Source organism: Lagenorhynchus albirostris, chromosome 8, assembly GCF_949774975.1.
Source record: "Lagenorhynchus albirostris chromosome 8, mLagAlb1.1, whole genome shotgun sequence".
NCBI classification, from domain to species: domain Eukaryota; kingdom Metazoa; phylum Chordata; class Mammalia; order Artiodactyla; family Delphinidae; genus Lagenorhynchus; species Lagenorhynchus albirostris.
The window spans coordinates 3,401,095-3,424,308 of NC_083102.1; the positions used below are offsets into that span (position 1 = coordinate 3,401,095).

The 23,214-nt window shown below is 40.0% G+C and overlaps 1 protein-coding gene across 1 annotated transcript in view; it reads right to left on the reverse strand.

The window, feature by feature from the left end:
• DPP6 (dipeptidyl peptidase like 6) overlaps positions 1-23,214 on the reverse strand; it is a 772,951-nt gene that overhangs the window by 371,023 nt on the left and 378,714 nt on the right. Inside the window, exon 3 of the mRNA XM_060155875.1 lies at positions 4,051-4,149. Within this exon, the coding sequence (XP_060011858.1) occupies positions 4,051-4,149 (99 nt within the window). The remainder of the gene's footprint in view (positions 1-4,050; positions 4,150-23,214) is intronic.

Sequence of the window (23,214 nt, forward strand, 5' to 3'; positions counted from 1 at the left end):
GAGAATGAGGATGGGAAGAAGGTTGCAGAAAATTAAGGAGAGAGGAGAAGGTTTGAAATGATCCATCATCTAGGAGTTGCAAAGAGGGAACAAGACAGCCCAGGAAGACTGGTTCATGGACATAAATGGACTTACGTGTCTGGAGTAACCAGAAGACCTCATCACAGTGGCTACCTCATATCACAGAATCCCAGCACAGCACATTAAAGGATCCAAAAGGTTGAGAAGTCCAATGTGGTCACTTATAAAAGACAGAAGAATTTACTCAACTAAGCAAATATGCGGCGAGACTACACCCTGGGCAATTTCAGGAAGTGTATGCCTCTTCCTTTGTAGGAGGGAGTTCAGAGTGAGCTCCGAGTGAGTTCAGATGTTGTCAGTTCTACTGCTCTACACACCTCATCTGACTTGACCCAGGGGTTGCAACAAATATGTGAGGGAAGTCTACAAGAGCTTTCGGACGTTAGAGAATTTGAAGACTGTTACACCAATCATTTTCAGAAAAGGTAGATGAAAAAATCGTCTCTAGTATAAAAATGGGTGAGGAGAAATTTAACTCCAACCCAATCCATTTTCTCCTGATAAATAAAGCATCTTAGTTCTAGACTATTAACTCCAATATTAAACCCAAGAAACATTTGTTAACTTTAGTGGTTAATGTGCACTAAAAGAGCCAAGTCTCTTTCTCTGTGGGGAATTACCCCATTTTTCTTGATCACTTGGGTATTTTGTTAGTTCAACATAGGCACCATGAGAGTAAGGGATACTAGAACAGAAAATTTAAGGAATGGCAACAATTCTGAAATACAACCTACAGCCTTGCTTAAAACATACAATGTAACCAGTGAGGTTGTGAGAGAAATTGGCTGGAGACGGGGGCTTCGATTCTATACAATGTAGCCGTTTACAGAAACCAGAGAGACCTAGGTTTAAGTCTGAATTTTGCTACTTATTAACTGTGTGATGTTGATCAAGTCATTTAAACACCCTTGGCTCAGTTTCCTCATCCATAAAATGTGAATAATGGTAGTTGTGAGAATTAAATGATTTAATGTGTGCAAAGCACTTAGTAGAGAGCTTAAGATGTGGGAAACCCTCAGTAGTTGATGGTGATGGTGATGGTGATGGTGATGATGATGGTGATGATGATGGTGGTGATGGTGATGATGATAATGATGTGATGATGATGGTGATGGTGGTGGTGGTGATGGTGATGATGATGTGATGATGGTGACTGTGATGATGATGATGGTGGTGGTGACAGTGATTATGATGGTGGTGGTGGTGGTGATGATAATGTGATGATGATGGTGATGATGGTGGTGATGATGGTGATGATGATGGTGATGATGATGGTGGTGGTGGTGTTAGTGACAGTAAGGAAGAAGAAGGGGAGGAGGCACAGACAGAGGAGGAAGAAGAGGAGAAGAATGAGGTTGCCGTAGTGATGATGGTGGTAGATGGTGGTGGTGGTGGTGTGTGGTGACTCCAAGTCTACCACAGGGAAACTGTTCCAGAGGCAACAAAAATGCTTCCATTTTGGGGGTCCATGGGCAATTTGCCTGCTACATTGTAGACACTCAATAATCACTAATTGAATGAACTAATGTTCTGATAATTTCCAAAGCTCATCTCAGCTCCACAGCATTTGATAATCCTATGAATGTATAGTAGTCTTTCTGTGGATCTTCACATTTAGACTTGTAATGTAAAAAGTGAATGAATTCTTTGTGGTATTTGTAAAAATCCATTATGAAGGCACAGTTAATCACCACAGTTATTTCATCCACTTTAAGCTATTACATCTTCAGGGAGCAGGAAGCAAGGGACTGATCAGGAAGAGGAATAAGTGAAAGAAAAGTTGGAGGGGGGCAGCTAAAAGGGCAGGGGAAACAGTTATGGTCCCTCACACTCTTGACAGTGCCTGGTCTCTGGGGATACCTGACCACCTGGCTAATTTGCAATAAAACTTCACACTGTGCTTAACATTTACAATGGAAGAATCCACTTAAGAAAGCTCCTGGACCCCAAAGTCATGTGTATTTGAAACGCAGGTGGTCTTATGAATAGACTTAACCTGCTGAAACAGAGAGGCTGGGCATTTTCTGCTGGGCACAAGGCCACTTCTCAACTGCTTGTATTAACGCCCAACTTTGTGGCTATAACAAAATCTTGGCTGGCTTCCTCCGGCCAGAAAGCCAGCACATCTCAGAACCAGCTCTATGCATCTGCAGCATAGATTAGCTCATGAGATACAAAAACACCTTTCAACAGTAACCAACACAGGTTCCTGCAGAAACTTAGGTGCCCCTGGGCCTCCAGATCTCTGCTTTTACACTTTTTACATTTTTTGCACAGGGAAAGCTGGTTTAGGCCAAGTCTGAGACCATGGGCACCCTAATATAAAGATCTCCCTATATTATTTTAGCACCTCATGGAGTCTTTGCAGGGCCCCCTCTGACCTGCTCTGAACCCTATACCTTTGAGACCAAGTTTATGCACCTTCGTTGAAACCCCTTCTCAGGAGGATGAGGGCATCACACGCTTCCTGCACCTCGCTCCCGGCTGCCTTTGCTCCTCCCCGTTTTGTGCCCAGAATGACTCTGTGCTCCTTAAGAAGAGAGCGATCACCTTTTATCCCCAAGGTCAGGCCCAGCGCACGATCCATGCTTACCTCCTTCCTCCGCAATATGGGTAAATGCAAACAGGAAGCAGAGACTGAGTCCCCCTCAACACCAAACGTAAAATTACTTCCTCAGTCAAATAACAAAGACCTTGGCTCAATATATGCTTTGGATTTCCATGTGCCCCCCACTGGCATTCACAATACACTGCTCTCATTTCTCCCCAATTCCATCTTCTAAAATACATTCCCTCTGAGATTCAGCTACTTCTTTAATTTTTAAATAAGTGAATCTAAGGATCAAAAATTAATACCTAAGCCATAGTGGAGGACAAAGGAGAAGCTACTGTCCTAGTAGGAGACTAAAGGCAAGAAGTCAATGCTGGTTGATTTTCAAGAGTTTGTGAAGCATAATAAGCATTTCAGAGGAGTCTGACAGCAAGAAAACGTAATCACACGGTGTCACTCAACAAAACATTAGTGGAAAGAGCACAAAAGGGGAAGTGAGGAGACAGGCTTCCAGCCACAGCTGTGTCACTAACTAGCTCTGTGACCTCAGAAAATTCACTTAACCTCTCTGGGCCTCATTTACTATAGAAGGCAGGATGTGAACTAGATCTCTAGCATTCCACTACAAAGGTTTTTTGACCTGAGGATTAATTTTCAAGTGCATCCCACTGAGGCTAAGACTAAATGCAAACAATATCCATGGAGATAGCAGCAGAGGTTCTAGGACCAGACTACACGAGAGGGATGCAGCAAAGCCTGCAGAAGATGGGGAGCAGTCATTTACATCTTTCCTCCCAGGACTGTACCCTGAAAATTGTTTCAGACCCAACTACAGGAAATGGACTGTTTTGAACCAAAACATGCCTTATAAACATACTGCCTTTTTCCACCAGTTCTATTTTGCTTTATTGTTTATAAAAATCAGCCCAAAGAAGATTTCATCCAGATTAAAGTTCAAGAGGAAAATTAATTTATCTGCATCGATGCACGAGGCTCCACTGTTTCCTTCATTAGACAGCATTCTACAAGAAACCTTTTAGTTCCTTTTGGCCCTTGTATCTAGCTGGAGTGAAAGCAAGAGGAGTACAAAAGGGAATAAAGAACATGGAGAAAGGAGGAAGGTTCAGCTGTGTCTCTCCCCGTCTTGTTGCTTAGCAACACCTCACATCTCGGTCTGAGAAATTATGATTCAGGGAGGCGACACGGAGGACCCATTTCCCATGAAGAAGCAGCCTGATTTTACCAGATGCGCATTTTCTTAGACTGATAATAAGATGGTGCTCACAGCAAGAGCTCTGAGGATCCACTTCTACAGCCAGAGAGAGAAGGTGAAAGGCAAACTACGACACCCAAACTCTCAAAAAGTGGCAGGGAGTGGGAAAGTGCTTTCTCACATGCACTCAGGACTCAGGACTCACCACTTATCCACTTAGCCTCGGGATCATGAATTTTGAAATCTTCACTGAAGAGATCTTCCACAGTCACCTTCTTCTTTTGAGACAGACTGTTATCTTCCGCTAGAAAAGAACGAGGCAAATGGTCAAAATTTTTGTTTTTTGGTAAAAAAAAAAAAAAGAGGAGTATAAAATATTCTGATTGCCATTCAGAAATAATACATATGGTAAGACATAATTTCTATAAGTAAGTGCTGAACAAAAGAATGCTTTCTGTTTTTAGCTAAGCTATCAAAAACTATGGTAAGGGGGCTTCCCTGGTGGCACAGTGGTTGAGAGTTCGCCTGCCGATGCAGGGGACATGGGTTCGTGCCCCGGTCTGGGAGGATCCCACATGCCGCGGAGCGGCTGGGCCCATGAGCCATGGCTGCTGGGCCTGCGTGTTCGGAGCCTGTGCTCCGCAACACGAGAGGCCATAGCAGTGAGAGACCCGCGTACCGCAAAAAAAAAAAAAAAAAAACTATGGTAAGGGGAATCACGGTTCAGTAAAATGGCATCATTATGCCCCCTCTGCCTGCAAAACATGAATGATCGTATTTCTTACATATGAAGGTAAACAGTTGTTTCAAAGCTGACTGATGAGCAATAAGGCGGGAATAGTCAAGAAAGGAAAGGAGCTCAACTTGTTATGTAACCAGTCATTCATTAAGCACTTATAACGCCAACTGCAGATAACATGTTGGATGCTGAAAATTCAAAGACAACTAACACATTCCTTAGGTATTTATTCTCCATGTGCCTCACTTGTCCCTGGGTGCCTTTAGGTTGGGGATTAGTTCTTCAGATAGAATCACGCCCCAAATTCTGTGTGCAAACTAGCAGATTTTGCCCTCCCTTACCTGGATCACCATGCTTGGGAGTAAGCACCTGGGATAAGACTTGAACATCCATCCCAAGAGGCAATGTTTAGCTAAGGGCCCCAGCAGGAGACTTTAGGAACCTGGCAGCTTTTATCCTGTTTCCTGAGGTTGAAGTGTCTGGGGTTTTAGATCTGCCTCAGAAGACGTTCTCTCCAGTGGCACAAAAATCCATTCATCTACTTTGAAAAGACAAAGGGCTGTCTGGGCATCTGACCTGTGAGACTAAGCAGATTAAACCCACAGAACAGGACACCAAACCACCTTCATTTCCTTTATAATAAAAAGAAACTCTTTATCTTAACCATTTCTGATGTACATCATTTACTAGAATGTTTATTTATGATCCCGCCCTCTTAAACAGAAGAGGCCAGCTGTGGTGCTCTTCCTGAGATTCAGGTCCTCCTTTCTCCCGTTTTGTGTTGGGCTGCTCTGAGGGGGATCCTCAGTGCTAATCAAGGTGTGGAGGTCTGTGTGCCTCCTACGTGAGGTGGCTTCAGATCAGTATGCTTTTACATTTGGATGTTTGGTTGTTAGGTCTGTTTCTCTCCTCAATTTCTGGCTGTTAAGCCACCTTCATTTCTTGGGCTGTCACAATGCTTGCCCTCAACAGTACCCTTTGCCTCTTTCAACTTTCTGTTTCAAAATCTGTGGCAGGTTGGGAAAACAAAAAGAATTTTTGTTATACTACATAATCAAATAAGAATATAGACTCTCTGAATGAAATCTCCAAAGCTTCCTCTAGGGTTCTAGCATGTAGATTTTGTTACATCTCCTATGGTTTCTTTCTTTTGGCCTCCCTGGATGTGATAGATTACTGAAATTCTCAGAAACGTTGCACACTGACTGATTTCTTGCATATCAAATAGGATTACTGTGTGTAAAAGTCTTTCGAAATTTACAGAATGATAAGGTTCAAGGTGGCCTTCTTGTTAGACCTGATTATATGTGGAGCTCTCCCAGGGGCTGATCAAAACATGTTAAAACCAAACCAAATTCTTTCCTCTAGGACCTTCCTATCTGCAATTGAAGCAGCCCCGAAAAAAGACACACCGCTTCAAACACAATGCATTTCAGTATGGAAGACAGACAATAAATGAAAATTTTAAAGATTACTAGACAACAGTCTGATAAAAGCTATACCGTGATCTAGTAATTAAGAAGTATACCTGCAACTAGTCGATAAGTGCACAGTACAGTGATTATAGACAACAATACTATATTATAAACATCAAACTTGTTAAGAGACTAGATCTTAATTATTCCTACCGAAAAAAAAGATAATTATGTGACCTTATAGAGGGTGTTAGCTAACCCTACAAAGGCAATCATATTGTAATATATAAATGTATCAAATCAACATGTTGTACACCTTAAACTTACACAATGTTATATGTCAAATATATTTCAATTAAAATACAATAAATAAAATCTAAAAAGAACAAAGAATAAAAATTTCAGAGACACTCAGCTATATGGTCAGAAAATAATCATATTAAAACTTAAATTGTTATCTAAGTAAACACCATTATTCAGGGATGATTCTAGCTCCACATTTTGGTTATCCACATGTCTAATAAGAAAAGAATGAAAGACTGTCATTTCAACAAACTTTGGGTAAACTATGAAAAGCCAATTTATTCACTTCATAAAAAATTTTCTTTTCACAAATGACTAGGAATTCATCCAAAAATATATATATATTTGGGGTTTTTTTGGCTGCGCCGCGTGGCACGCGGAACACCCCCGACCAGGGATTGAATCTGTGCCCCCTGCATTGGAAGCGTGCCTCTGCACCACCAGGGAAGTCCAAAAATATGTTTTATTTTTAAAAAACTATTACTTCCTCTGTTTTTAAAACATACTTTAAAATCTTACATGACTTAAATAGGGACAGCTTGTAATGGCGGCATTATGATATACACTATACGAAGTGCTCCGCCCACGCCAGGACACTTGATTGTGTCAATATCAGCTCTGCCTCCTCAAAACCATCACCGCTGGCCTCTCTGGACCTTGACGGCTTGCTCACGTGGTCAAGTGCTATCTGAGTTACTGACTTACGGCCTGATGCATTCCAAAAACCCTTTGAGGTGGTGACAAGCACGAGTGACTGCCATGTTCAGGAGTCATGCTGAGCCCTGAAGAATCACAAATGAAAGACCTTATAAGCTGACCTTAAGAATCTCACAGAGCAATGGAACCAAGGCTGAAAGAATGACCACACTGTAGCAGTGACAGGGCTGAGGGCATCAGGACCTGGCGTGCTAATATTTAAGGAGACTGCAGAATAAAAAGTAGGGGGAATTCCAGAAAGAATTCTTTGAGAAAAGAACCCCCTAGCCGAGATAAAAGAAGAACATTCAAGCTAGGAGGATTGCAAGGGCATGAAGGCATTGGTGAAGGCAGTATTTTCAGGAAATTGTGAGCATGTCAACATTGGCACAGTAGAAAGTGCGAGTTGAAAATGTCTCGAGATGAAGGCAGATTCTCTCATTATATCTGATATTCTGAAATTCCATTAGAAAGTGTCTGCTTGTGGATCTTCTTTAAACATCCTGCTTCCCAGTCAGTAGTATTTTCAGTCTAAGAACTACTTTCTCTGGATCAGGAATATTACCAGTAACTGTCTCAGTCAACATTACCGCTCCATCCTTCCAGACCCCACTGGACCTGCACAGGAGCTTTTAGGTCCAGCCTCCAAACTCCTAGCTTTTTCTTTCACATCTTTGGCATTTTTATGTCTTTGGGAGCATTTGCATGATTTCTTCAGCTCCATCTTCCACTTTATGAATCAGCATGATTTCTTCAGCTCCGTCTTCCACTCTATCTACTTGCATGATTTCTTCAGCTCCGTCTTCCACTTTATCTACTTGCATGATTTCTTCAGCTCCATTTTCCACTTTATTTTTTCTCTAGTGTGTCTAACTGTTTCATTTCACTACTAAGTTTTAAATTTTTAAATAATTATATTTTAATTTCTAATATTCCTAATTAGCTTTCTCAAGATCATCGACTCTTACAGTTGCAAGCTCTTTTATCACATCGATCATTAAAAAAAAAAAACCCTAAAGTGTCATTTTCTGTTTTCCCTAGCTGATTTATATTTCTTTGGAGTTAAGTTCTTATATGTGTTAAGCTGGTATGCTGCTTTTAGGGGATGGTTTCTGTGGGTCCTTTGATCTTAGTTGTGAGGTTCTCTCCTGCAAGTGTCCTGGTGGTGTGGTCACAAGAATGTCCTGGACAGTCAGAGGGTCCATCCGGGTAATGGCTCTCACCAGGCCTATGTGGCCATTTGGGCTGGAGCCCTTTCAGAGATTCAAGAACCTCTGAACATAAATGCCATTTTAAGGCAGGGGCCACTTGTCCAGCCTCTGGCCTCCATAGACACCAGTATCCTATCCCCTCCTGTTGGGCCTGACTTTAGCCTCTGTTCCTTTAGGGCAGCAGGGATTTGGCCTTACTTGCTGCTGTAGGTTTTTACCCGGTCCTTCTTCTAAGAATACTTCTCTATTCTAGGTATAGGAAGAACTCCCTTTCTGGTTTTTGACTGCAGCTATGTTTTTACTATATATCTTCTCTCATTTCTAAACGCTTGAAATGAAAAGGAAAAACTTCTATGCTCAACCTGTCACCTTTAAATGAAAATCAACATACACATGGAGATATAAGAAGTGGCCAGTGGCTCTCAGAGTTTGGACTTTATCCTGAAGAAAATTTGGGGATGATTGAAAAGTGCAGTTTCCTTCAGTCCTATAGTCAGATAACCACATGGCACTTGTAATTAACTTGGCATCTTGGTTAGCTCACTGGCATGCAAAGGTCTGTTACAATCTGTAGTGATGTAGTTGTTCTTTGTGTAGGTCAGTATATAATGCAAGGCTCCTTTCCATTCCTGATGCTTGTTAAATAGTTATGTTGTTAAATAGTACAATTATTGGACAACATTCTGGAACCTCTTCTCCAGAGATTTTTAATATTAGAAACAAATCCTTTGACCCTAAAGCAGGTTAATCTGACGCATAATCCTCCCAGGTGTTTTCAATACTGCTAGTGGGGGCGGGGGTTAGCTACTGACAAACCCAAGGTGATAACAGAGAAAACCTACCCAGATTACTCAGAAGTCTCTTGTAAACTCTGCTTTTGTTAGAAATTGGAATAACTGACAACTCTAAAATGTTTTGCAGTCTTTGGAGGATTCTGAGAGTTATTACCTCTCGATCCTACAAGAAGGAGGACGAAGGAACACCATTTTATGGAAGGTAAACCTGAGCTCCTGAGAGGCTGAGTGGCTTCTCCAAAGATTCATGGTAAGGCAGTAAAGCTAACATTAACCACATTTGCAGAACTTAAATATTGACATTATTCACAGAATCTGGCTTGTTCACAACCTAATCCAGAACTGGGATGCTAATAAAATCACAAAATGCAGGTAATGTTAATGATGATCCTGATAAAACACTATGTTCTCCAGGTAAAAAAGTTTTCTGTAAATAAAGAAAAGGTTGGAAAAAAAAATTTTAAGGCATACATTTCCTTAATTAGAAAAAACTTAGCCACCAAAGCAGATTAACAAGGAACTCATACTATCAATATAATGACTGGCACATAGCAAGTGGTCACCCTGCTACGAGTAGTTTGGCTGATGTCAAGTACTAAGTGCTTTCAAAACTCGAAGGGGACAAGGATGGTGTGGGTGCGTCAGAAGTAGCTCCACAGAGAGACAGACCCCAACCTGAGACTCAGAGTAAAACTACTCTTACATTTAGAATAAGTCACTGGGAAACTTGCATGTTATTTCTATAGAAGTTGATAATATTTGTATGTTTCCATACAAACACCTACAGAAGAACATGTGGAAATCAATTTTTCATTTTTCAGTGTTTGCACTGTTAGTTCACAAGTTCCAATGACAAAGCATTTGCTGAAAAGCAAATCACTGCAGCCTGTTCCACTGACGACTATCCTAACACAGAGAGCTGCGCAGTAAGAGGAAAAAGCTCAGTGAAAACACAGGAAACATTTCCCTTCACTCTGCCCGCATGTGAGCTGAATGAGTGCACTATGTCAGATATGGTTAGAGGCTGGGCCCAATACTTCCAGTTAGATTTCTTTTTTCTTTCTTTCTTTCTTTCTTAAATAAAAGAAGTTCAGTCAATAATAATGTCTGCTATAGATACTACTCATATTTCCTTGGTAGGTAGATTCTTATCACAATGAAAGAATAAATTTAGTTACGCTTCACTACCCCCATCTTAGGAACAATGACATTTAAACCAGGTAACATGCCTACAAATCATGATATGAATTTGGGAATTTTTCACCTAATCCTGAGTTAACCTGTCCAGATCATTTACCGCGTGAATCCTTAGGTCAGGACTGAGAAGGAAACATCCCATACACAGACAGAAATCCTAAAGACAGTAGGAAGCAGCAGCCACTGAGTCAACGGAGCACTCTCTCCCTTTACAAATAGTGAGATTTACTCCAAATTACAGCAAAATACAATTCTCTGGAGAAATCTCTCTGGAAAAGTCCACTCCCGAATGTAAGAAACAAAGTATCTATGGTTGGGTTAAGAACTGTATTAAAAAGAGAGTTGCCATATGATCCAGCAATCCCACTCCTGGACATACACCCAGATAAAACTCTAATTTGTAAAAATAGATGCACGTCAATGTTCACTGCGGCACTCCTTACAATAGCCGAGACATGGAAACAACCTAAATGTCCACCGACAGATGAATGGATAAAGAAGATGTGGTACATATATACAGTGGAGTACTACTCAGCCATAAAAAGAAATGAAATAATACCATTTGCAGCAATATGGATGGGCCTAGAGATTATCATATTGAGTAAAGTAAGTCAGACAGAGAAAGAAAAATACCATACGATATCACTTATATGTGGAATCTAAAAAGAATGATACAAATACTTATTTACAAAACAGAAACAGACTCACAAACATAGAGAACAGACTTGTGGTTGCCAAGGGGGAGGGGAGTGAGGGAGGGATGGATTGGGAGTTTTGGATTAGCAGATGCAAACTATTATATACAGAATGGATAAACAACAAGGTGCTACTGTATAGCACAGGGAACTATCGATATATTCAATATTCTGTGATAAACCATAATGGAAAAGAATATGAAAAAGAATGTATATATATGTAAATTGAGTCACTTTGCTGTACGGCAGAAATTAACACAACATTGTAACTCAACTAGGCATCAATAAAATTTAAAAAAAAGAATTACATTAAACCACATTGTCAGGAGTGATGGTGGAGGAGCTACAAGAAAATCCACAGTCAAGGCTGCTTTTAGGAGGTACCTCTCTTTGACTCGTCCAAACAAAGTTGATCATGCTTTCCCTTCTGCTCCCAGGAGTCAGCATGGAACTGATTATTTCCTTTCAAGTCTACTTCCCATACTAGCTTGATTGTTCCCCTTTTCTTTTTAAGACAAAAACTGTGTCTTCTTCATCCCTGTAAGGAGCCTGGCACATACACACGTTCAGCTAATTTCTGTTAAATGAGCGTTTTTAAAATCTACATCTTTGCTTTCACTTTTTGCTTATTTTTTGTAATAAAGTCTTTTCATTACTGAAATATATTATTTATGGTTATAACCCAAATTTATATCTACAAAGAGTCCCACAGATATTGATCTATCTTAAAGGCTTTTTCTTACAAGTTCACATACCTTCTGAAGCATCTAAGGAAGCTCATAGCATAATACCGAAATTAGTCATATTGCACATTTTACTCAAATGCTAGAAACCAAGTTATCAGCATTATTCAACACACCCTATAAATTAAGAAGTTCTAGATGTCGTGCTTTTTTTTTAAGCTTCTCAATCAAAAACATCAAAGATATTCATCTCTTCTTTATGCCCTTACCTTATTCTTTTAGATCTAGGAAATAAATTAAAACCTTAAAATATATTTATCTGCCTGTTTCCTTTAGTGAGCTATAACCATTGGACTTCACATAACAAAATGCACAAAGGTTGATATGTTTACCTAATCTTCTCCTTCTTTTGGACATTTTTATTAAGATAAAATTTACACACTATATAATTCACCCATCAGAAGTGTACAACTCAATGGTTTCAGTATGTTCAACAGAGTTGTGCAACCACCACTGTGATTTAAGTTTAGAACGTTTTCAGTATTCCCCCTTCCGAAGACTCCATAATCATTAGCAGTCACTCTCCATTTCCACCCCTTTCTTCCCAGGCCTAAGCAATGAAAAATTTATTTTCTGTATCTATACATTTGGCTAGTATGGGTAACTCACATAGGATCGTACAATATCTTGATCTTTTGTGATTGGCATATTTCACTTATCATAATATTTTCAAGTTTCATCCATGTAATAGTATGTAATAATATGTATCAGCACTTCACTCCTTTTTATGGATGAATAATACTCCAAAGCTAATGGCATTGAGCATCTTTTCATGTGCTTATTGGCTATTTCTGTATCTTCTTTGTCTCCCCTTATCCAGATTGTAAAAGATGCAAAAGTTGAGAAATTCACTACTAGGAGAGGAGAAGCAGTAGATGTGGCACAACAAACTTTTGCCAATATGTCTGAAAGATCAAAAGCTCAGGGTATGCAGACACACGAAAAGCTCTTTGAAACCTAAGTGTGTAACTCATAGATCTCCTCAGCCATCTCAGCAGAAGCCAGACATAGAGAAGGGAGTATCTAGGAAAATCCTGTGGAGGAGTCTTGTCTAACGGAATGGATCCCCATGACATACATAGGAGACCCACAGGTTCTTAAGAATTCTATACCTGCAGTAGCATTGCCAGCTCGGACTGAAAAGGACAGAGAGACTATGAAATAAAAGAAGGGTGTCAGAGTTCCAAATTCCTCAGTCGGGAAATGTGCTGATAAAATTACTCAGCTACAAACTCATGCTACCTTTCATGAAGAAGAAGAATGATCTCCAGAGGGCAGAGCTGAAAGCCTCAGAGCATTATTCCCAGGCCTTTAAAACTAAAGGAGTTTGCCCAATTGGATTTAGAAATGGTTTGGAACTGGTTACCCCTTTTTTCCTTCAATTTTCCCCTTTTTTGAACAGAAATGCCTATAACTGTTATCCTATGCCTGTCTCACCACTGTATTCAGAAGAAGACACTTATTTCTTTCGTTTCACAGATTCATGATAGTGATGAATTTTGCCCCAGGATGGAGCACACCCAGTCTTACCCATAACTCATCTAGATTATTTTCATGATGATATTTGGGACTGCTGAGCTGATGAGATTTGGGGCTTTGAACCGATGCTGTAATAGTTTGAGGCTTCTGGGGGCCTTAGGATGGAGTGAATGTACTTTGTATGTGGGATGGATGTAAATCTTTGAGGTCAGACTGTGTAGACAAGGTAATGCCAAGCAAAGTTGTCCTTATGTACTGGACTGAATTGTCTCCTCTCTCCTCAGTTCATATGTTGAAGCCTTAAATCCCAATGTGACTGTACTTGGAGACAGAACCTTAAAGGTTGCAGTTAAATGAGATCATAAAGGTGGGGCCCTAATCCAACAGGACTGATATCCTTGTAAAAAGAGAGGAATAGAGACAGAGCTCTCTCTTTCTTTCTCTCTCTCTGTGCATTCAGGCAGAGAAAAAGCAATGGAGACACAGTGACAAGATGCCATCTGCCAGACAGGAAGAGAGGTCTCACTAGGAACCAACCCTGCTGGCCCTTAACCTTGGGCTTAAGGACTCGAGAACTGTGAGAAAATAAATTTCTGTTGTTTGAATGCAGTCTGTGGCTTTGCTATGCCAGCCCAAGCAGAATAATACAACTGGTATTTTCAAAATTTCAATTTGCAAACATTTATGGTTAGTACACGGAAACACAATTAATATTTGAATATAGACCTGTATTCGGTGCCCTTTCTAAACCTACTTACACATTTTATTAGCATTATCTATATGGGTGTTCATTTTGTCTGCAATAAAGACAGTTTTACTTCATTTCAAGTAGAAACAATCCATTAGAATTGCTAAGAAAACGGGTTTGTTTAAGAAAGGCAAGGTCCAAATAAGAATAAACTAGTTGCAGCTATTGATGGATTTTAAGAAATGAGAGTCTATTTGACCTGAAGGCCTCCAGACAAACTGTTTAGTGATATAGAACTACAATTTCTCTCTCCCTATGGCTTTATCTGCATTGTCAAGGTTTTACAAGAGAAATATACGTCTAAGCAAAAAATTGTGAATGTTTTAAATAAATTTTCCTATTTATTTATTTATTTGGAATAACTTCTCTTGTTTTTATTTTTTATAGGTTCTTTAGGTGATTATCCATAGACTTTGTAGTAAATGGTAAAGCTGTAATCTATTCTTGATACTTAGATAAATTTCATTTTTTTTTTCAATATAAAAGCAAAATGCTGGGCTTCCCTGGTGGCTCAGTGGTTGAGAGTCCGCCTGCCGATGCAGGGGACATGGGTTCATGCCCCGGTCCGGAAAGATCCCACGTGCTGGGGAGCGGCTGGGCCCGTGAGCCATGGCCGCTGAGCCTGTGCGTCCAGAGCCTGTGCTCCGCAACGGGAGAGGCCACAACAGTGAGAGGCCTGCGTGCCGCAAAAAAAAAAAAAAGCAAAATGCTTTTGCACTTGTTTTAAAGATCTGTGTTTTTTTGTTTGTTTGTTTTTGTTTTTTTTTTAGTTGAAGGATAGTTGATTTACAACGTTGTGTTAGAATTTTCCATTTTAAAATCAACTGATCGTTTCGGGGGAGATTTTATTAAGTGGAAAGTTGTAAATGTCACCCAGATCTGAGAGAAAGAGCTGTAGGCACCGTGTTGGGATACAGGAGAAGATGCGTAGGCACCAGCTTCTCCCTCTTGTGTAGTGAGAAGCCAGGAGGCTCCATTCAAGATCAGCAGAACAAGAAATGTATGTTTAAAGAAAGTCTCGCGTGAACTTATGAAAGAGATCTCCAGAGGAACGAAAAATAACCTGATAGGTTCTACAACCCAGAGTGAAGAAAAGGAAGTGGGAGGAAATGTAAGTGAACTAAATGTTCTACTTTGATGGGAAGTAGTCTGTGAATACTGATATACGAGCATAGCATTAAGGATGACAGGAATAAATGCCAGAAGAACCAAACTCAGAAATGGTCAAAAGTAATGATATCTAGGGACTGGTTGTAGAACAGATAATATGAGAAAATTATTACTATAATTTAATTTAGATTGTTAGTATCTTTTTCACTGTTTATTCTTCAGTTTATATATATCATTGGGGCAATAAATATTTATAAAGTTGTATTCTGATCATAAGCATACACTCACACCCAAATATATTATTTGGGCAATAAATATGTATAAAGTTATATTCTGATCATAAGCACACTCACACCCAAATTTATTTTCTGGGTGAGCATGTGTCTTCACGACGCACCAATGCCAAGGTCAGCTAACTTAGTCTTCCCCAAGCACAGTGTGCTACGTGAACCAGGTGTGCAGATCCCAACAGAGAAGTGGGCGGGGCCACTCTTTACCTGGTGCCTGCAAGAGCAGGCATGTCCATCTCAAAATATCGGTGTCACAATAGCAAATACCCTACACACATTTAACGGATGATTTCGTTTCGAGAACCATTATTATTTGTCATACAAAATGTCCACTTTTTAATTTGAATTTTATTAGCTTTGTTGATTGATCTGTATTTAACTTGGCTCTTGCTGTTAAGTTTATATGAATTGTAAGTGGAGTCTGTATCTGCTTAGTGCTTGTAAGTAAAATAATAAAAAGAAATAAGTCAATGTGGGAGATAGATACTGTCTTTTCCTCTCAAATTTTTAAAAACACAAGTATACACCTTAATGTGAATGAATTTCAGTCCTTTTTCTGGTGGTAGAGATGCTAAAGAATCACAGTTTGTAACTGAGAGGACTCCCCCAGGGAGGAGGGAGGCGCGGGTGTGGGTTCTCACTGGGAGGTGAGGCACCGAACACGGCCATCACCTTGTCCATGGTCCCCAAAGTGTCCAGCACGTGTCTCTCTAGTTCTGATCACTCCATGAGTCCACGTTCATGCCTGTCTTCAAGATGCGGTCACTGTGAAATTGCTGAAGGCATTTATTTCCCTTTGTACAGTTTCCTGGGGCTGCTGTAACACATTGCCACAAATTTGGTCACTTAAAACACAAGTTTATTCTCTCATGGTTCTGGAGGCCAGAAGTCTAAACTCAGTTTCAATGGGTCAAAATCAAGGTGTCAGCGGGCTCCTTGGAAGCTTTAAGGGAGAATGCCTTCTTTGCCTCTTTCAGCTTCTGGGGCTCTGGGTGCTCCTTGCCTTGTGACTGTATCACTCCAATCTCTGCCTCCTGGTCACGTGGCCTCTCCCCTCCCTCTCTGTCACATCTCCCTCTGCCTCCTTCTTACAGAGATGCATGTAATTTCATTTAGGACCCACTGGATAATCCAAGAAAACCCCACATCTCAAGATGCTCAATGGGACCACATCTGTGAGGACCCACCCCTGGGATGACAGGTCCTTTTTTTGCCTACCACATCCCTCAACACCTTTTGTCCCGTTTCCAACTAACCCACCACTTTAGAAGGCATCCTCTGAAAATGCAATAATCACACACTTACTGAACTTTTAAAAAAGACATAAAAAAAGAATCTGAACAAGGGAAAAGTGATGGAGAAAAAAGACTGGTTAAATCTGACGTTCTGTAGATTATCATTTAACCTAATTTCTGGTGATTTTAAATACCTCACATAAAAGCACAGAGTTAAGTTAGCAATAATCTGGGATTTGGGGAATATGCAATAGCAATCTGAGAAAGTGCATATACATGTTGTTTCTACTTCAGTGATAAATGGTTGTTGAACCAGGGTTTAAGGTGAGAGTTCTGTCTCACTCAGGCAGGTGATTTAACTTCAACTTCTTCAGTCCCCTGAGCTGCCTAGTTCATTGTGGACAACTTCTCTCTATTTCTCTGACTTTATTATATCATCCATTTCTGTGTTCTGACCTAGACCCAGAAACTCAGCTTAGACCTGAATTGCTGCCTTTGGGTCCTGACTGGCCAGAGTCTTCCCTAAAATAGCATCTACTAGATCAGCCAGCCCCTTGTAACACATGGTCCCTAAGGATCCCAAAATTCACTTGAAATTTACCAACAGGCTCTCATCTAAACCAAGCAATAGACTCCAGAGAAAACCAGAGTGCCAGGATAAGATGTACTCCTTTTCACACTTTATATGCAACTATGCCTTTAAAATAGGATGCATAATGTAGCAACGCTTTGAAAAGTACCCCTTTATGAATAAATATGTAGGCACATTTGCCTTAATTTAGAGTCTTCATGCAAGCATGAATAGTAAGCATCTATCGCCATCCTGTTGATAAATGGCTCTTTAGTGTAAGGTTTCAATAAATAAACACGATGCACCTAACAATCCTTCTAGAACTAATGATGAAAAGTCAGAAGAGAGATTGTTAAGATTCTCCTAGGGACACACTTCTCAGGACTTTGGAAGTTTGCAACTAACTATAAGGTTAGTAGCAGTGTAAATTAATTCTTTCTTTTAGGAGAATCTGTCAGAACTCCCTCTTTTCAAATTTGTTTCAATTTAAAGAATGGTGCAAACTCACTGTTCAAGTTCAAGGAATGTAGACCTCGTTCCTCCACTACTTCATAAGTCAAGGGGTCTTACTGATTGTGGCAGATACTACACTGCCTCCCCAGGAGCCATGGCCCTCTGCCAACTCAGCAGAGGCAGACTCCTGTGAAATACTTGTTCTCTCAACCCTTTCAGCTAAGGGTAGCCATGCAATATAGTTATATGAATAAGCTGCCTCCTGGCTAGTTTCGGGGAAATAAAGAAATACATGAGGCAAGTTCTGATTTTCCCTTCTTTCCTGTGAGGGTGCAAGATGAGATGCGTGGCACCGTTGCAGCTACTTTGCTGACATGAAGATGATGGCAGCAGAGAAAGATGGTCTTTGAGCAACTGAATCATCCTGGGACTGAGTGGGTCTAGACTTCTTGTTTTGGGAAACATGACAAACACCTACAGTTTGAAGTATTTTAGTTAGGTATTTTGTTCCTTATGGACGAAAGTACTCTAATGGATACATCATAACATCTGGGCTTTGGAAAAACACTCAAGCTGATCCCTAAGATGGTTAACAGATAGGCTGACCAGGTCCACGAACTTCCTGAAACGTATTCACGTATTTATGAGCACATATATGCCCTTTTCCCCCTTCCAATGATAAGATCACTCATGGGTTTAACACATGCTAAAAGCAGTTATGACATATAAATTGTTATAGACAGTTGGAGCCATAAGAGCACAATCTCGAATTCAGTGCCTGGCCTTCCAGACTCTCCCAGTCAGCCTTAACTCCTGACACTCGTCCCGTCCCTCAGTGCTGGCAGGCCAGGCATCTCCTGTTCAGCAAGCACACCAGGCTCATTCTGGCTCATGGTGACCCTCCTTCTTTTCCTTCCATTAACACCGGATCTGTCTTTCAAATTCCTCATCCTCCAAAATACCTTCCACAAATGCTTCCTGTTGTCACCGATCTCTCCCATATTCTGGATTGTCATAACAAATATTATCCGCACCACCCGTTTACAGCACTTAGTCTCAATTAGCATTGACACATTAATCAGAAACAACAGTAAGAAGAGTAGCAAAACAAATACCTATTTCAAGACTAGAGAGACACGACTCACCCAATTCATCAGCTGGCAGGTGGGTGTGAAAAGAACCTACAAACACAACCACAGATGCCCAAGTGCAAATGAACAATACTAGAGACCCATCAAGTAACCTATGTGTCCCATGACAGGACACCTGGTCATGGTCACTGATAATAGATGGACTATGACAAGACTGGATTTGGGGGATGAGTTTAATGTAGGAAGGAGAACAGAGAGGAAATGCCTAGAAAAAATGGGCAAACCACCTATTTCTACAAGAAACAATAAGAAACAGTAAGGTATTCATTACTTGTTATGATATACACAAAAGTTATTAAATTACTGTTAAGCTACTGTGCAATTTTCATAAGGATTATACGAGACCTCATGAAAAGACAGTCCATCACCGATTAAAACACTGGGCATAAATACAACTTAAAGTATAACAATGAATCTCACAAACATTATATTGAACAAAAGAACCAGCTGTAAAATAATAGATATTACATGATTACATCAATAACGTAAGCGCAAGAAGTATAAAAGTATGCAAAATTATTTTATGATGTTAGAAATCAGGTTACCCTTAGGGAGACTAATGATGAGAAAGCATATGGGGCAGCTTTGGGATGCTGGCTACATTCTGGTTTTTTAATCTGGGTGCAGGCTATGTAGTCTGTTCAGTTTGAAAATTCATCAAACAATATAGTATTTTATATATATATAAATTATACATATTTGTGTATATATATATATATATAACATTTTATATATATAATGTTTTTAAATTGTTTGTTCCAGAATTTTTTTCTCTTTTTAAAAAGATTTTTATTCGAGTAGAGTTGATTTACAATGTTGTGTTAGTTTCAGGTGTACAGCAAAGTGAATCAGTTATACATATACATATATCTACTCTTTTTTAGATTCTTTTCCTATATAGGCTATTACAGAGTATTGAGTAGAATTCCCTGTGCTATATAGCAGGTTCTTATTAGTTATCTATTTTATATATAGTAGTGTGTATATGTCAATCCCAATCTCCCAATTTATGCCTAACCCCCCTTACACCTCCCAGTAACCATAAGCTTGTTTTGTTTGTTTCTAAAACATTATATATATATATATACATAATATATATGTATATATATTACACATAATATATACATATATATTATATATCTAATATTTACATATATATATAATGTTTTTAAATTGTTTGTTCCATAATCTTAAACAGATAAGCTTAAAACACTGAGTTACCACTTCACAACTATTAGAATGACCAATTAGAAAATCTGAATCACTGACAACACCAAATGCTGGCAAGGATGTGGAGCAACAGGAACTCTCATCACTGCTGGTGGGAACGCAAAACGGTGCAGCCACTCTGGAAGACAGTTTGGTGGTTTCTTACAAAACTCAACATACTCATCATATGACCCAGCAATCATTCTCCTTGGTATTTACCAAAGGAATTGAAAATGCATGTCTCACAGAAGCCTTCACACGAATGTTTACAGCAGCTTTATTCATAACTGCCAAAACCTGGAAGCAACCAAGATGTCCTTTAGTAAGTGAACGGAGCAATAAATTGTGGTACATCCAGACAATGGAATATTATTTAGTGTTAAAATGAAATAAACTATTAAACAATGATAGTTCCTCCATGGAGGAACCTTACATGTATATTGCTAAGTGAAAGAAGCCAATCTGAAAAGGCTACATAATGTATGATTCCAACTATATGACATTCTGGAAAGGACAAAACTATGGAGACAGTAAAAAAAAATCAGTGGTTTCCAGGCATTATAGTGGAAGGGAGAATGAACAGACAGAGCACGGAGGATTTTTAGGTCAGCGAGACTACTCTGTATGATACATGCCATCATAAACGTAAAGGTAGATACGTGCCATTATACATTTGTCCCAGTCCATACACTGTACAACACCCAGGATGAACCCTAATGTAAACCATGGACTTTGAGTGATAATGACGTATCAATGTATGTTCATAAACTGTCACAAATGTACCGTCTGGTGAGGGATGTCGATGGTATGAATGCCATGCATTTCTGGGGGGTGGAGGTGAATGGGAAAACTCTGTACCTTCCTCTCAATTTTGCTGGAACCTAAGACTGCTCTAAAAAATAAAGTCTATTTAAAAAAATCCATGGAAATTTTATTACAGAACTTTCTTTGTTAACTAGCAGTAACAACTCAAGTGGAGGGATTCTCTCAGATGTATCAATAATTTTAATATGTAGCTTGTTCCCACATAAACCCATTTCATGTTATTTTGACTAGTGTAAATTCAGAACACTTGACTAAGTTTCTGACTTGGATGCACTTACACCCACTTGTAAGAGAATCCGATTTATGAACTGTAACTGCCAATTTGCTAGATTTCTCTCCCTCTCAATAAAGCCTATTGAGTCCAAGTGAAAATTAAAAAAAAAAAAAAAAAGATGAGCTGGGCACTAGCAATGCAGTTATAAACATTAGATATAAATCAAACAGCTGTGAAATTTCAATTCCATAACAATAACCTCTCTGTTATGCTCCCACCCAAAAGATTGGGTCTTATATTCTGGTAACCTCTGCTTGGCCTTAACCCAAAGTCTACCTTCAATATGACTTTCAAATATCCAAGGCTTTTCGCTTTTATACCACCTGAAAGTGTTCTAGTGTTTTCCGTCACAAACAACTGTCCATCTTCTCTACAGTGAAAATCCAGAAAAGTCAAATGTCAGGGATGTTTTAATGCAAATATGATCCTGGTGGATTTTTCAGCTCCCACAACCATTAACTGTGGCATTAAAGATTATCAGAGTCCTTTTCATCAGAATGCAAGAGCTGTAGCTGCCCAAAAAAAGGCATACACTGAGTGTGACCTATTGCAGACACATATTTAACATCTGAAAATAAAAAAGGTAACTTTGAGTCTATTATTCCAAAGAGAAATTTAGAAAAGGGCACAGACTAGCAAGGGAGAAATGAATGACAAAATTGAAAAGGACACATTCTCATCTGGCTAATCCCTTTGGAACTAAGACTGCCTTAAACACTTTTAATTTGATTTTTAAAACATAAATTGTGCATAACTGGTGATAATTAGGCTGCACTATAGAACAAGGGTACTTGTTGCTCAGAAATATTACCACAAGGCCCTTAGAGATCCTGGGGCACCAAAGTGGCATTCCATCACGATCCTTCCCAAGTTGGAAAGGGGACCCACACATACTCAGAAACATTTTCTCCAAAAGACTGAATCCAAGGAGTTCGTAATGGATTGGGGGATTAAGTAGAAAGCAGATACTTTAATCTGAGTTTTAACAAACCAGAATACAAGACTGGAAAGAGGTAGCACTTGAAAAGATAATTTTTTAAAAAGTACATGCTATGAATTTCAAGTCAGTCTATGAAAGGGAAGCAAGGTTGGTAGGGATGCACCCAAACTGTGCACATATGTCCAGGGTGTTATTACTACTAGGACTCTCTACTCTTCAAAACTTAACTTCCTCCCTTGTACAGTGGAAGCCACTCCTGCCGTGGACTCATGGAGAGATCAGTACTAGAGAGAGATGTGCTGGACACTTTGGGGGCCATGGATGAGTTGATGGCCATGCCGTATGTTATGTCCAAGATTCAGTTATTCACAACTCAACAGGTCTTTAACCAGCCCTGCCTGTGACTTCTGTTTTATTTTTGCTTAATGATTACACCACTGTGAAATTCTCACTGTGCACACTCTTTTTCAGTGGATCTAAGCTCCCGTGGAGAACATGTGCATCTTCTTTGCCCACACTTCACCCAGCACTTAGCTCAGTGCCCTCAGCCCCTTGCAGGGATCATTCACGTTTGATCAATGGATAGGCACTATTGGTCGATGTGAGGATGCTCTGCATGTCAGTGAATTCAAGAAGGCTCTGAATGACCTGACATCCTCTTGTGCGTGGAAGAATTTTGAAACAAAAGCCACTGCTGCATCCCGGGAGAGGGATGAGCCGGTGATGGGAGGCACTCACCACTGAACCGGCCTGACTGTCCTAATCCTAGGACACACAGCCCCTGAGCAGCACAACTGAGAAAGAAGCACTAGCTATGAAAGTCCAACAAAGCCAAAGGGTCAGGCAGGCTCAGCCACATTTTTATTTTAACAGAAGAATAAAAGAAATTCTGCTCAAAGCCTTTTCTGGAACACAGGGATTCACTAGAGCCTCACCTCACTGTTGCCCCTGACAACTGGCCATCAGCATTCAAAAAGATAACGGTTTAGGATGACTGTGTTCTCTATTTATTGCAGAAGGGATGCTGCTGTGATGGTTCCGGCTGCACAAGGACTGAATGTAAAACACTTTCAGGATTAGCAGCTGCATTTGAGAGAACAGGAGTTTCCCTGTACAGCTGGGAAGACCCAAGGACAGCTCTCTGCCTGGCATTGAGTTGGCCACATGGAAGGGAAGGTCACAGAACTGGCTCTTAGCCTTAAGTTACTCAGTCCAGATGTTTCCCACCCAGCCTTGTTGCTCTGAACCAGCAGCTCTTCTACCTCCCTTTGAAGTGATGGCTGCAGGAGCC